The sequence below is a fragment of the Paramisgurnus dabryanus genome, chromosome 20 (genome assembly GCF_030506205.2).
Source record: "Paramisgurnus dabryanus chromosome 20, PD_genome_1.1, whole genome shotgun sequence".
NCBI classification, from domain to species: Eukaryota; Metazoa; Chordata; class Actinopteri; order Cypriniformes; family Cobitidae; genus Paramisgurnus; species Paramisgurnus dabryanus.
The window spans coordinates 22503664-22518068 of NC_133356.1; the positions used below are offsets into that span (position 1 = coordinate 22503664).

The window sequence follows — 14405 nt, forward strand, 5'->3', positions numbered from 1 at the left end:
CCAGAATGCATAGCAACAAGCATAGTTATTTTGAAACAGGTCTTGCTTTTGTATGCGTGTTACTCTTTTGGAGATATTTTGTCATTTTACATTTCTGGATTAAAAGTAATCCACTATAAAGCATGTTATCATTAGAGTTAATCTGAGCATTCTGGGTAAAGGAAACTGTAATGGCATCTTCAAAAATTCACCCTAATTCTGTCATTGTGTACTCACCCTCGTGTTGTCCCAAGTGTGCATGACTTTGTTTCATCCACTGAACACAAAAACAAATACCAAGGAGTAAAGTATACCCGGACCATTTGATATCAGGGTCAAATGAGGACAAAAATCACCTTTAAAGTAGTCTATTCATTTCTTACTTTATCATCAAGCCAAATTTTTCAAGTTTTGGCTTTAATGATGCTGAAATGTCTTTGGTTCTCACACACCATGTGACCGTTCATGATGTGGAAGTTTAAATATACAGAAGTAAAAAATGAGATTTTGCAGGAGTTCTGCTTCTCCTTTTGTGTTCCACAAACTCTTTGGTTTGCATAGATTACATACGAACGTGTCATTTTTAAATGTTTGTTACTGAGAGACAAGAACTTGGACAAATAAGGCCATGGGCAATTAGTATTTTTTTCCTACTATGGAAGTCACTGAGTACATTTACATGCACAGCATAAGCGGATAACTATCAAAAATCTGCTTATTACAGAAAACTGTTTTCATGCGTTTACATGCAAATCAATAAGCCGGCTATGCAGACAACTGCGTTTACATGGGACTTGCAGAATTATCAGTTTTCACGCAGGCAGTGACGTCACCGCCTATAGTACACAATAGTCGTTCAAAAAGTCAACGGCATATCTGTCTAAAGCTGTACTGTTGTATCTCTTCTCGTGTCTGCAGAACCTGTAAATGTAACATGAGCTTCTATTTTAACAGTTTCTCTGCCAACTGCTTTAGTCGAGCGGAGACTTTTATGCGTTACTTTGCGCTTACTTCCGCCGTGTGACGTTTATTTCATACACGGAGACATGCGCACATGGACAAAACCGTGAGAAAGCCGGTTAAGGTGTTTACATGCCACGCGAAATCGGCGTAATGAGCAAAAAACGACATGTGCCGATCGGTTTTTGCTTACACTGTTTATGAGCTTTCCCCGATTAAAGAAAACAGTTTTAAGCGTTTACATGACCCCACGTGTTATCAGTTTATTAAGCATAATCGGCGTAAGACTGCATGTAAACGCACTCAATGGTGCTTTGGTTCCTGCATTATTACAAATATCTTAATTTGTGTTTAGCAGAAAAAATAAGTTTATACTGGTTTGAAAACAACATGAGGCTGAGTAAATAAATACAGAAATAAATTTTTTTGGGGAACCATACATTTTACTACTGTAAATGTGACACTGAACTACCGTCAAGCTACAATAAAATTAAGTTACTGTAGTAGCATCGCTACAGTGCCGTTCCACAGAGTAAAGTCACTCATACTGGTTTAAAATTACACAAGGGTGAGTAAACAATGACATCATTTTTAAAACTTTGGCTCAACTAACCATTTAGGCCAATGTGCTCTATAGAACATAATTGAGAGTGGAAAAATGCAGGTCAGAGTCATTTAAGAAGGAAGACAGAAGGGATAATGGTTCTTTGACCTCTGTGTCTTTGGCAGGAACCGATTATGTGAAGTTCTAATAGTGACAGAAATGGTTTCTATAGTGACCGCATTTACAGGGACCCAAAGACGTCAGTAGACCATCAAACACCGAGCCCGACTCGCACACACTGTAGTCACCCTGTAACACTCACAAAAGCATGTTACACACAGACTGGCAGATGCTAGACGGGCTCTTATTCTCTGCTGTCTCCTTGTTTCGTGTTCATCTGTAGAGTGCCGTGAGCTGCCTACTAATGTGCCTGTTGTTGTAGCATTCGGCACAGGTTGAAATAAAACGCAGGGTTCTCACCTTTATCTCTTTGCTTTACACTTGTTTATAAGATACTTTCTACCTGCTAAGGCAAATATTAACCAAAGAGATAAAGTTAATATTTGCTTTATGGGTGCGTCCTCCTGACCGCTGTGATACTGTGTTTGGATCATAGCCTAAAGTTGATACTGTTGTGTCTGCTGCCGGTTTTCAAATTGAAGACCTTGTGGTTTAGACTAAGCATCCACGGTACAGCAGTTAGGAATTCATAGGGGAAATAATCTGACGATAGGAGCCGCATCTGACTCCTGGCTGTGTGCTGGAATGATAAATGCAGTTTAACAATGGGCTTACAGGAGGTGTGGTGGTGGTTACTGAAAGCAACATCGTTAAACTGAAATCATAAATGTTTAATCTCCATGGTGACCGACAGGTTTAAAAAATAATGATATATATATAGCTATTATATAATTATATAACATAGCTTGTGTATTTTCATAGTGGGTATATAAGCTTTAGGTATGTGTGCACAGTACTTCCGATTAATATATGTAAATATATATTAAAATATGTCAGTGCGCCAGACATATTTTTGTAAATTAACATTTTTATTAGGCTTTTATGTTTAAGTTTAATCATTTCACTTTAATGGCAATTAAAAGGTTATTAGCCTGCAATTTAAATGCCTTTTTTTTACAAATGTAAAATTTGACTCTTTCACAGCAAAACCCTCTAAGTACATGGAAAAATCTCTTCACTGTCCTTTCTGAATAAAGGTTAAAGGCTCAATTCAAGCAAAATCCTAATATATTCGGTAAACCTCTTTTACCGGGTAAAAACACTCTTGCACCTTGACATACGAATGCTGTCATTCATCCAATTCTTCTTATGTGCGCTTAGAGGACTTTGCTGAAAAATCGTCAACGGATTCTGCCAACAAACCTTTCTGAATGACCTGACGCCAGAATTGAAAGGTTTTGAAGCTAAAGTATTTCATGAATGTATAATACATGCCATGAGCATTCGATCAATATCATCAGCTTTTGCATCTGAGATCTTCCCATTTTTATCTTTTAAAGCTCCCATAACACACGCTGTTTCTGCACATCTGATGTTAATCTAGAGTACCTATGCAGCAGTACTACATTCTTCATTTTTCTGAAGAGTTTTATCAGATTTATAAAAGCTGGATTAGCTTTAGCGATTCTTTCCGATAACGTACAACCAATTTGAAAGTATTAGCGGGCCACAGGAGGATCGAGTCACGAGTCATGCAACACACTAGTCAAAACAACTTATGATTCACTACATGTTTGCGTCGTTTATATTATATGCACTTACGTGCTGATTTCCAAACTAACACAGAGGTCTGTCTTACCGCATGCAATTCATGAGCCGGTTGGGTCTTTTCATCAAAATCCAGCTGTAAAGAAAAAAACACGCACGCAAAACTCCGCTGCTACCCTGGATAACAAACTATATCAATTGTTTCCATAATGCTGGCATACTTCTTTTTACATCCAAAAACACACTTATCTTTCATGCCATTGTTGAGTCTTAATATAAAACAAAGCTGCCGTGTGAAGTGATGCCTGTGACTTCTAGCGTCCTGGGTACTGGCTCTCCCGCTGATTGACATATGGGCATGGTTTTCCAGGGGAAATGCCCATTGAAAGAAGTGATATGTATGGCTTACCCCTGATACATCAGCTCTACCCGTATTCGAAAAAAACTTTCAGAAACCTGGTGAGGCGTATTGAATCGCCGACAGGTCCAGGTATTTAGCATGCCAAATATCTCACGGGTGTCGGAGACTCGTCTGCGATTCTCTCAGACCATGTCTTTGATAATTCACACTGTGTGATTGTAACTCCCGTGCACGAGCATCGATTTGCTTGTGATTTCGGGCATTCATCTGCGATTTCTCAAAACCTGTCGGCAAAGGGGCTAAAATTGTGCAGTATGAACTCGGCATAAAGCAGCTTCTGTTTTTGTCCATCAATCCAGTGGCTTGTCAGAAATTAGTAAAAAATGAACAAATAATTCAATTGATAAACTATTGCCCCACCCCGATACTATTGTGTATCGGCAATCTCACTATGGAGCATAATGCGCAACACTACTACTGACTCAACCATCGTGTGAAAAATGTTCAGGAAACCTATTTGTAAACAGTCCTTACTTTTGCAATTCAGTTTGGGGCTGCTAGTAATCCTGAACTGACACACATTTTTTTCTGGTTTAGCAATGCAGATGGTCCTGGTACATAATTTTCTTTGTTTTTCTGTTCTGTGCAGGTTAAACGCATGTCCCAACAACTGCTCGGATCAGGGGGAGTGTCGCGTGGGAAACTCTAGTGAAACAGTACAATGTTTTTGTGAGGACGGATGGAAGGGCGAGGCTTGTGATGTACCCTACTGCCCATCTAACTGTAGTTTCCCACAGCGGGGACAGTGTCAACACAGCACCAAACGCTGCCAGTGCAAAACAGGATGGCAAGGTACTGTATGAGTGGCTGTTTGAGCCACCAAAGCAGATGGCATGTTTGATCAACCTGTGTGAAAAAACATTATTTTTCCCATTCTGTTTAGTGAAGTGGGGTAGAAATCAAACACGTCACCTTGAAGATTACTACTTAAATTTAGTCCAAGCTTTATTCTTTTGTGCACATGTATTACAAGTAGCTCTGCTGATTCTTAGGGTGCACTCGCATTATCCAAACTAAATCGTACTTTGACTTCCTGTAAGGATTTGTGGTTAACCCTGTTGTGAACCTTTTTTATTTAGCAACATAGCTTTTGTTGAAGACATAAATGTGACTGTTTCTCTTTTCGACTATAATAATTTCCATTTATTCTCTATGCAAAAGCTAAATCTTTAATGAGACTCCGTGTCCTGTTGAATGGCATCTAGGGATGTTTATTTATTTATTACCTCTTTAAGCCTGTTGAGAGCAAATGCTCCGAATTCAATATATTTGTGCTGCTTGTCTGTTTCAGGCCTGGACTGTTCCATATCCGTACCAGCAAATGTTTCTTTCTGGACACGTGATGAGTACAGCGGGCCTGGCCTGGCCAGGGCGTCCCATAAGGCCGTGGTGCATGAAGATGTAATGTGGGTGATAGGTGGACATGTGTTTAACTACACATACTACCAGATGGTGACCGCGTAAGTACATGCACACACTCGCTTTACCAACAATAACTTGTATTGGCTGACAGCTTCACTTTCTCTTCCGCCCGGTGTGTGTCTTGGCCTCTTTCAGGTTCAACATATCCTCTCAAAGCTGGATGTCATTAAACCGGTCTGTCAACTCTGTAACTGGACGCTACGGTCATTCAGTCACACTGCATGAGGTTTGTGTTTATAAACGAGAGTTTATGTAAAAAGTTTACAAAGCATCCACAATTTTGCTTTGCATTTTTAACGGTTGCTTGCATTTCCATTTTTTTTAAAGATTGATTCAATAATGCCTAACATTTGTTAACACCAAGAAATTTTTAATAGGAAAATTTGAACAGCTAAACTTTAATTCATAGACCAGTATAAAGTATATATGTATGACACAGATCATTTACTTTGGATGAAAGTGTCTCCTAAATATAGATCATGTGAAGTTTAATAAATGTAATAAGCAGACATCTGACCCTAATTTTCTTCATGTTCTCGCCTGATAATAACCAAGCATTTCGCTTGAATGTGTTTGTGTTGTAAACTTTATTCATATTCAGACTGCAAGACCATGTGTTTTGAGCATGATTTGTACATTTGGCTTCCTTAGGATAAAATCTACATGTACGGAGGAAAAATCGACTCCACTGGAAACGTGACGTCAGAACTTTGGGTGTTCCACATACGAAACCAATCATGGGTTCTGCTGAGTCCGCGTGCTAAAGAGCAGTATGCGGTCGTGGGTCATTCTGCACATAGTGTCCAACTTCAGCCCGACGGATCAGAGCCTGTCGTACTGGTCGTGTTTGGACACTGTCCTCTATATGGATACATCAGTCAAGTGCAGCAGTACAATATCGGTCAGCAGCACACATTTATATCACACACTTTTTTTATATAAAGGGCAGACTGGGGCAAGTTGTCACACTTGCAGTAATCAATGAATCAAGATATTTTTATGTAAATTTCTTTATCATACATAATTGAATGTTTTTGAAGTTATTGCCTAGGAGGAAGATCATTTAACACTTTTTTTGACAATGGTGGAGGGGCATGTTGTCATAATAGAAAACATATGCCAGCCATTTTTTTCATTAAAATATAAACTGTCATATAATGCAAATGCAGCTTTGCAACTTGAAGCTTAATCTGTGTTAACTGTTGCCTGTTAACGTGTGTTTTAAACTATTAGTCTTAGGTAATATGATAATCATAATTATGGAAATAATAGATGGGAGGACAGAGTTAACAAAGAAAAAATGCTTATCAAAGCATTTGGACTTTGGAAATCAAAACCTTGGATCAAGTCCTAGGTGTGACATCTAGCCCCGGTCTTCAATACACAATGTAATGATATTCTGAACTCTACTGCCCTCTGGTGTTGCATTTCTTTCCTTACTACTTTCCATTTTTCCTTTTGTAGAAAAGAACACATGGAGTGTACTAGAGACACGCGGGGCATTGATTCAGGGTGGCTATGGGCACAGCAGCGTATATGACCCTCAAACCCGCTCTATCTACATCCATGGAGGCTACAAGGCTTTCAGTGCCAATAAATATGGCCTAGCCGGAGACCTGTACCGCTATGACGTGGACAGGAGAATGTGGTGCGTTAAAATATCTGCATCATTGAGATTTCATTTAACCAACTGCTTATCAATTTTGCAATTGGAGCTTTGCATGGTTTAAAAAAAAAGACTTTTCTCTGTATCTCCTGCTAATAATGATGCGTGTTCAGGTCGATTCTGAGGGACAGTGGGTTCTTCCGGTACCTTCACACTGCGGTGATCTCTGCAGGACACATGCTGGTGTTTGGGGGGAACACGCACAACGACACCTCCATGAGCCACGGAGCCAAGTGCTTTTCATCCGATTTCATCGCATATAACCTCGGTAGGTACTTTGCATCCTTTTCACCTGCACTAACGTTTTGAAAGTTTAGGTTCACTTGTCTGCAGTGATTTTTTTAAACATGAATGATATAATACTAATTCTATAATACTAATTTAAAAACATCTCGGGAAGATAGGAATATATTAATACAGAATATGCGACCATTAAATTTACTGTTTATATCTAATCCACATGTATCTTAAACCTGCTGTGTTGTAAACCGTAGGCTTACTGCATCATTTTAAATATATTCCATTTAGATCTTTATTCTCTGTTTTATTAGTGTTTTGCATAGGCATTCATTGCCACCTGCAAAGTTGGTTGTTTATGCAATATTTTTTATGTAAATTGTTGATTAAAATATTTGCTATGTTTCTTTAAAAAGGCTGTGCGAGGTAAAATGTAATTTCTGTAAAGCCTGGATTCCTATGAATTATAGATCAAGCTATCAGTTTCCTTAGGTTTTTATTAAAAGCAAGCACAGTCCCAGGTCAATAAATTGGTCAACCCCATGGGTGTAGTCAGATAACTTTTATTTAGCCCCATAGACATCAGCTGTTAACTTTATATTAATCTACCAGTTAAAGCTGTGTACAGCAGACTTTAAAGATGATCACATGTAGTTATTTTGCTTGAAGCACTTTCCCTGTTTCCAAAAATGCGTACTGTTACAGCAGGTGCTGAATTAGATGACATATCGACCGTTAAAACAGTAAGTTCTGTATAGTATGCAGTGTTTCCCATACATTGATTTATTTGTGGTGGCCCACCACAGAATCAACACTGGCCCCCACAAATAGAATTTTCATGATTCCCATTTACATTTTTATTTCACCATTTAAAACAGCTTAATTCGGCTTAAAATATAATTTGATATATAATACAGATCAAATACAGATACAGATCAAAGAGTAGAAGTAAAACATATTTCAGATGCCAACACTAGATCAAACTCAAACACAACATGATGACGTCACATATATGCTAATAAGCGGGTGACGTCATCACCACCACAGTCTCCTCAAAATCCTGTGGGAAACACTGGTATGAATTTGGATAATATGAATAAATTCGGATGTAGAACATACTCTATATTGATACATCGTGTGACATACGTCATCGTAACAAGAAGTTAGTCATTAACTCTTTCTCTGACATTGAGAAGTTAACTTGTCAATTAAGAGAAAACCCTTGCCTGCCAATGATGAGTTTTTCTGGCAATCTGTATTTCCACAATTATTTATCAGATAGCGCTCTTACCCAGCTTATAAAACCCGGAAGCAACCCCTTTGGGCAAACTGTAAGAACTCTTGTGTATGTATTTTTTTGTTTGTTTAAAAGCAGAAAGTCTGGAAGCATTTGAATAGAGCCGCTTTAATTTGTTAATAAAATAATGGGTCTGCTTCTTCTTTCATTGGAAACTCCTCTTCTATGGGCTCACGGATAGTAAAGTGCCCATTGAATGAACACTTCAGGATCTTGCCACTCTCAGTAGTTGTAGGGTCGTCTGGGTACTTTACAGTAGGACATCGTTTTTCAAAAACTATGAATTTGGACATACTATTCGCCTCACATACTGTATAGTGGTTTACAAAAGGTGGTTTCGGACACCGCGTTTGTGTCCTTTAACACCTGTTCAGCCCTTTTTATTTTTCAAACAAGCAACTGTCAGCCAAAACAAAAGCACCCAGCCATGTTTGACTTTTCCATTGTGTTTATTATTAAGAATTATGTGTTATATAGGTCAAGGATTTGTGCTAAAAACACATTGAGCTTTGTATTTAGTAGATGGGGTTTTCAAAACATATGATAATGTGTGTATATACATAATTATTATTCACAGTACACACACATATGTGGTCTGCAAATGATTAGTAGTGATTAGTTGGTATGCAGCCCTTCTATTTGTGTATATAAATGCGCCCCTTTAGTTGCACTACAGACTTCATTATCTAAAATTTTCTGCCTTTGTTTATTGATTCAAAATAGAATTGATTTGTGTGAATGAGCAGAGATTGCAACAAAAGCAGTTTTGGGGTTGTGCACCAGCCAAGCAACTGCCATTGAGATGCATGAGTATGCCAATGGATCGCTCTTTCCAGGTGGTGCACCTCATTAGAGTGGTTGCCAAATAATTTCAATGTAGACAAAGCACTATCAACATAATATTAAACAGCAGAAGTGACTGTCACACAGAAATCACGATTAGGTTTCTGTGCATGTACCAGCAAGCCATTAGAGAGAGAAATAAGCTCAACAGGGGGGTTATTGCAGAAAGATGTGTGATTTGAAGTCATTATTTTATGACTGACGTGTTTAGGTTTATTAATCTCCAGCGATCAGAAACACCTGTCTGGTGGTGCTCTCTTGCTTTGCATTTAGATAATGAGGGAAGTTCTGGTGACATACTTTATACGCTACAATATACACACTATAAAGTAAGAATATCAGGTTTGTAGTGCCTCTTTATGTATGCGTCTGTGTGTGTATCACCACTCTAAATTTCCATCTTTTTCTGTCCCAGACTTTGCTCTTGTGATATTTTGTAATGAAGTCAAAATCTGTCTCTGACCTTAGGGGAATTGCTCTGTTTTTGTGAGCATAACTGAGTTTTTCTTGTTTGAAAGTTTGCCAGCAGAGGGCAGAGTATTTTTTCACACATGGTGTTATAATAGCAGTTATTTCTCCTCAGGGTTCTTTTGCTTTTGTTAGTTTAGCTACTAACAACTTAGCTGAACCTTAATATCAGCTCATCACTCTTCTGGAGATTGGAGCAACCTCATAGTAACCTCCTCAGGGTGCAATGGTTCATTGTGGTGAGCACTGAGCATGGAGGTTTGCAGTATCTGGAGAAGGTTATCGATTAAGATTTCAATTCATCTCATTGGCGGCAGTTGCTTGGCTCACACAGGACATCCCCACCCTCCCGGCGTATGAAACCTGCTTGTTGCATCTTTGTGTACCAAAACTATGGGGCCAAACTGCTTTTTATTCAATAATGAAAAGAGACAAAAGTAAAACTCACGGTGTGTCTTTTTATTGTTTGTTTTCTAGCTTGTGATGAGTGGACTATTCTGCCCAAGCCAGATCTTCACCACGATGTCAATCGTTTTGGCCACTCCGCTGTTTTTAACGATGGGTAATGCTTATTTGTGTTTAGTGTCTTACACTTTTGCTAAATTTCAAGTCATACTGAGTTTGAAAGTTTGCCAGCAGAGGGCAGAGTATTTTTTCACACATGGTGTTATAATAGCAGTTATTTCTCCTCAGGGTTCAACATTTTACAAAATGTTTACGTTTAGTGTTAGCTTGTTATTACCAGTGACTTAATACGCATAGGGATTAAAGGAAAGGTTATGGTCACAGAACATAAGGATAACGCAAAGCCACAAAGTTCATCCACAAAAAAATAGTCCCACCTAAGTATGATGTTTTTTCTTTGGTAATTGACAGTATGCCACAGATGCTTAAATTATACTAAACTGAAATGTTTCTATTTCTGTGATATTTGATCAGCGTGACTGCAAATATTTGACCCCGCTTGAAACCCAGCTCAAGTCATTTTTTGTGATTTATTGTTTTCTACATAAAATCATCCTACTTAATGTAAAGAACTTAACCTTGATATCTTACATTTTGACAGAATAAGACCATGGTGGGTCCGATAATAGCCCCCTATACCCTCATTTTGGGCTGGGTAAAAATATTGATTCTCTGCTTGAATAACAGGGTTCCCATAGGTCCTTGAAATCCTTGAAAGTGTGTGAATCTGGGGGGAAAATTCAAAGCCCTGGGAAGTTTTTGAAAATACACATACATAGATACAGGTCATTGAAAGTGCTTGAATCTATTTTATGAAAGAAGTTTTATGAAAAAAAATCCATATTATTCCCTGTGTAGTGTAGGATAATATCATACAATTTTAGATTTTTTAAGCACACATGCTAAACTGTTCGCTTTAAATGCTTATATCTTCTGTATGCGAATGTTGATTCATACCAAAATGCTTTTTTGCATAGTTGTGTTTGACACATAAAAACATCTCGGGTTACGTATGCAACTGTTTTTCCTGAGAAGGGAACGAGACGCTGCGTCTCCCTTGCCATACTTCCTGCGTCCCTGTAACGCCGTCTTTGGCAATGTTTCAGATCCCTCACCATTGGTTGAATTTGATATACACATTCAGATGCACTTACCCCTGTATGCGCCCCCAAAGTGTCACGGCAGTGATGCAACGCAAGTTCCCGGGAAATGTAACAGTTTATCTTAAAAGGTACTACGATGTAACCTTGCTCATTTGAAATGTGTTCCCACATTTAGTCCTTGAATTTGAGGCTATTGAACCTGGAAAGTCATTAAAAGGTCATTGAATTTGAAGTAGGGATGCTTAACGATTAATCGCGATTAATCGTTAGCAGAATAAAAGTTTTTGTTTAAATCATATATGTGTGTGAACTGTGTATAATAACTTTGTATAAATAAATGTACACACATCCATGTATATGTTTTAGAAATGTTTACATGTGTATATACATTTGTATATTTATGTATAATTTATATTTATATACTTAATATATAATGTTTTTTTCTTAAAATTATACATGAATGTGTTCATATTTATATATATATATATATATATATATATATATACATACATATATATATATACATACATATATACATACATATATACATACATATATACATACATATATACATATATATATATATATATACATATATATACATATATATACATATATATATATATATATACATATATATATATATATATATACATATATATACATATATACATATATACATATATACATATGTATATATGTATATATGTATATATATATTTATTATACACAGTTTACACACATATGTGATGTAAACAAAAACTTTTATTCTGCTAGCGATTAATCGCGATTAATTGTTTGGTATCCCTAATTTAAAGTTAACTAAGGTGTGGGAACCCTGGCATAAATAAAAACGAATCAATTCGGACACTAAGGACGACTAGCCATTGATTGTACATCAGTTGTACATTCATTATTGCGGTGCATTATCTGATTGAATTAGTGCAATCGGTTACGTCCACTATAATTTTGGAAACCACTACCCTCAAATAGTGCACTATTTAAGGGTATATGGAGCTATTTTGGACACAACCTGTGTCGAAAGTTAAAATCAATGATTGAAACCAAACTTTAATGTTCCTTATACCAGGGGTACATGTTAAATGCTTTATGATTAGGTGAGAAATCTTGCACACCTTGTGTGTGTATAATGTTTTAATAATTCAATGGCATGTCGTCAATTATTCCTTACTTATCTCATAATTAGTTAATGAGACTTCACAGGGTTAAAGGGTCACAAAAGAAGATGAAAATTAATGATTTAATTTTACTTACAATCTCATAAGTACAGATTAATCAAAAGTCATGAAGCAGAATCCTTATTCATATAAAGCGCTCATTACGAATGCTTTAAAAATAAATGCCAGCTGAACAATAAATATGTTTTAAGTTAATATGTATTTTAAATCAAGATGATGTTCTGCTGTAAGATTCAATGACTCCCTTTCATTCGTCAGCAAGTCGGCGAGCTTTGGATTGTGTTAAATCATAGGCAGCATGTTACCGGATAAAGCCATTCAAGTAGTTAGGATGTAATGCAAACCCTTGTTACACTGCTACATTTCATACCTCTATACACTGCATTTTTCAGCTTCCAGACACAGACGTTGATATGAACTCACTGCGATCTGTATTCTTACCCATAATTCCCTGCATCATTGTCAGTTCAGACCTGAGCACTCTGTGACCTCTCTGTAGGAAGCTGTGGCACAACACAGCTTCTTCTGTTTGGCATGTCAATCCCAGCCCTTCTCCATCCCCCTTTTCAACGTCCCCATTTGCTGCCCTCTTCTTTACTTACTTAACCTTTAGCTTTCTCTCCCACCTCTCATTCCTGCAGTGAGGTTAATCTCTTTCCCTGTGTGTGTGTGTGTGTGTGTGTGTGTGTGTGTGTGTGTGTGTGTGTGTGTGTGTGTGTGTGTGTGTGTGTGTGTGTGTGTGTGTGTGTGTGTGTGTGTGTGTGTGTGTGTGTGTGTGTGTGTGTGTGTGTGTGTGTGTGTGTGTGTGTATGTGTGTTTGTTGCAGGGTGATGTACGTGTATGGAGGCTTTAACAGCCTGATGCTAAGTGATGTGCTGAAGTTCACCCCGCTGAGCTGTGCTGTGTTCTCCGAGCAGCTGGATTGTGTGACGGCCGTGCCCGGTGTGAAGTGTGTGTGGAACTCGGTTACCTCCACCTGTCTGTCCTGGGAGCAAGCGGCTCCTTCTGACATGGAGAGTTTGAGGAGCAACTGCACTCCAAGAGTGTGTAAGTGAGGGGGATTATCTCTGCTTAATTGCATATTATTAGTAACATAGGCCATCTGTTATGTTCTTAAAGAAAAACACCACTGTTTTTCAGTATTTTACTATGTTCTTACCTCAACTTAGACAAATTAATGCATACCTATCTATATTCTGTGCGTGCTCTTAATCTTTGTACAGCGCATCGTGAATGTGTTAGCATTTAGCCTAGCCCCATTCATTCCTTAGGATCCGAATAGGGATGAATTTAGAAGCCACCAAACACTTCCAAGTTTTCCCTATTTAAAGACTGTTACATGAGTAGTTACATGAGTAAGTATAGTGGCACAAAATAAAGCGTGGTGTTTTTTTTAAGCAGATAAAAAATTAGAACTATATTGTATGGCGGAAGAGCACTTAGTTTGCAGCACCTCGACCTCGGGCGCAATAATATTAACAGAAGTTTGAGCGAGAGGGGTAGTAGTCAGGAGTGATGATGTTTTTATCGCGCCGAGGTTAAAGTGCTGCAAACTAAGTGCTCTTCTGCCATACAATATAGTTCTCCTTTTTTATTCGCTTCAAAAATTTCCATGTTTTATTTTGTGCGGCCATACTTACTCGTGTAACTACTCATGTAACAGTCTTTAAATAGGGAAAACATGGAAGTGTTTGGTGGCTTCTAAATTCCTCCCTGTTTGGATCCTAAGTAAAGAATGAGGCTAGGCTAAATGCTAACACATCTACAACGCGCTGCATGCATTGAAAACAGAACGGGATGTATTAATTTGTCTAAGTTGAGTTAAGAACATAGTAAAATATAAAAAAATGGTGGTGTTTTCCTTTAACACTGATCTTTAAGGAATAGTCGATTTTCTTAAAAAAAAAATCCAGATAATTTACTCACCACACACCATGTCATCCAAAATGTTGATGCCTTTCTTTGTTCAGTTGAGAAGAAATTATGTTTTTTGAGGAAAACATTGCAGGATTTTTCTTATTTTAATGGGCTTTAATAGAGCCCAACACTTAATACTTAAAGGAACAGTATGTA

The 14405-nt window shown here is 37.7% G+C and overlaps 1 protein-coding gene across 2 annotated transcripts in view; it reads left to right on the forward strand.

Annotated features, from left to right (window-relative positions):
- The window catches only part of atrn (attractin), a 72813-nt gene that overhangs the window by 9708 nt on the left and 48700 nt on the right, over positions 1 to 14405 (forward strand). For both annotated transcript variants that reach the window (XM_065297100.1, XM_065297101.1), the window contains exons 5-12: positions 4222 to 4424; positions 4924 to 5092; positions 5190 to 5280; positions 5706 to 5955; positions 6519 to 6702; positions 6834 to 6988; positions 10043 to 10127; positions 13159 to 13379. In XM_065297100.1, coding sequence (XP_065153172.1) covers positions 4222 to 4424; positions 4924 to 5092; positions 5190 to 5280; positions 5706 to 5955; positions 6519 to 6702; positions 6834 to 6988; positions 10043 to 10127; positions 13159 to 13379 — 1358 coding nt within the window. The remainder of the gene's footprint in view (positions 1 to 4221; positions 4425 to 4923; positions 5093 to 5189; positions 5281 to 5705; positions 5956 to 6518; positions 6703 to 6833; positions 6989 to 10042; positions 10128 to 13158; positions 13380 to 14405) is intronic.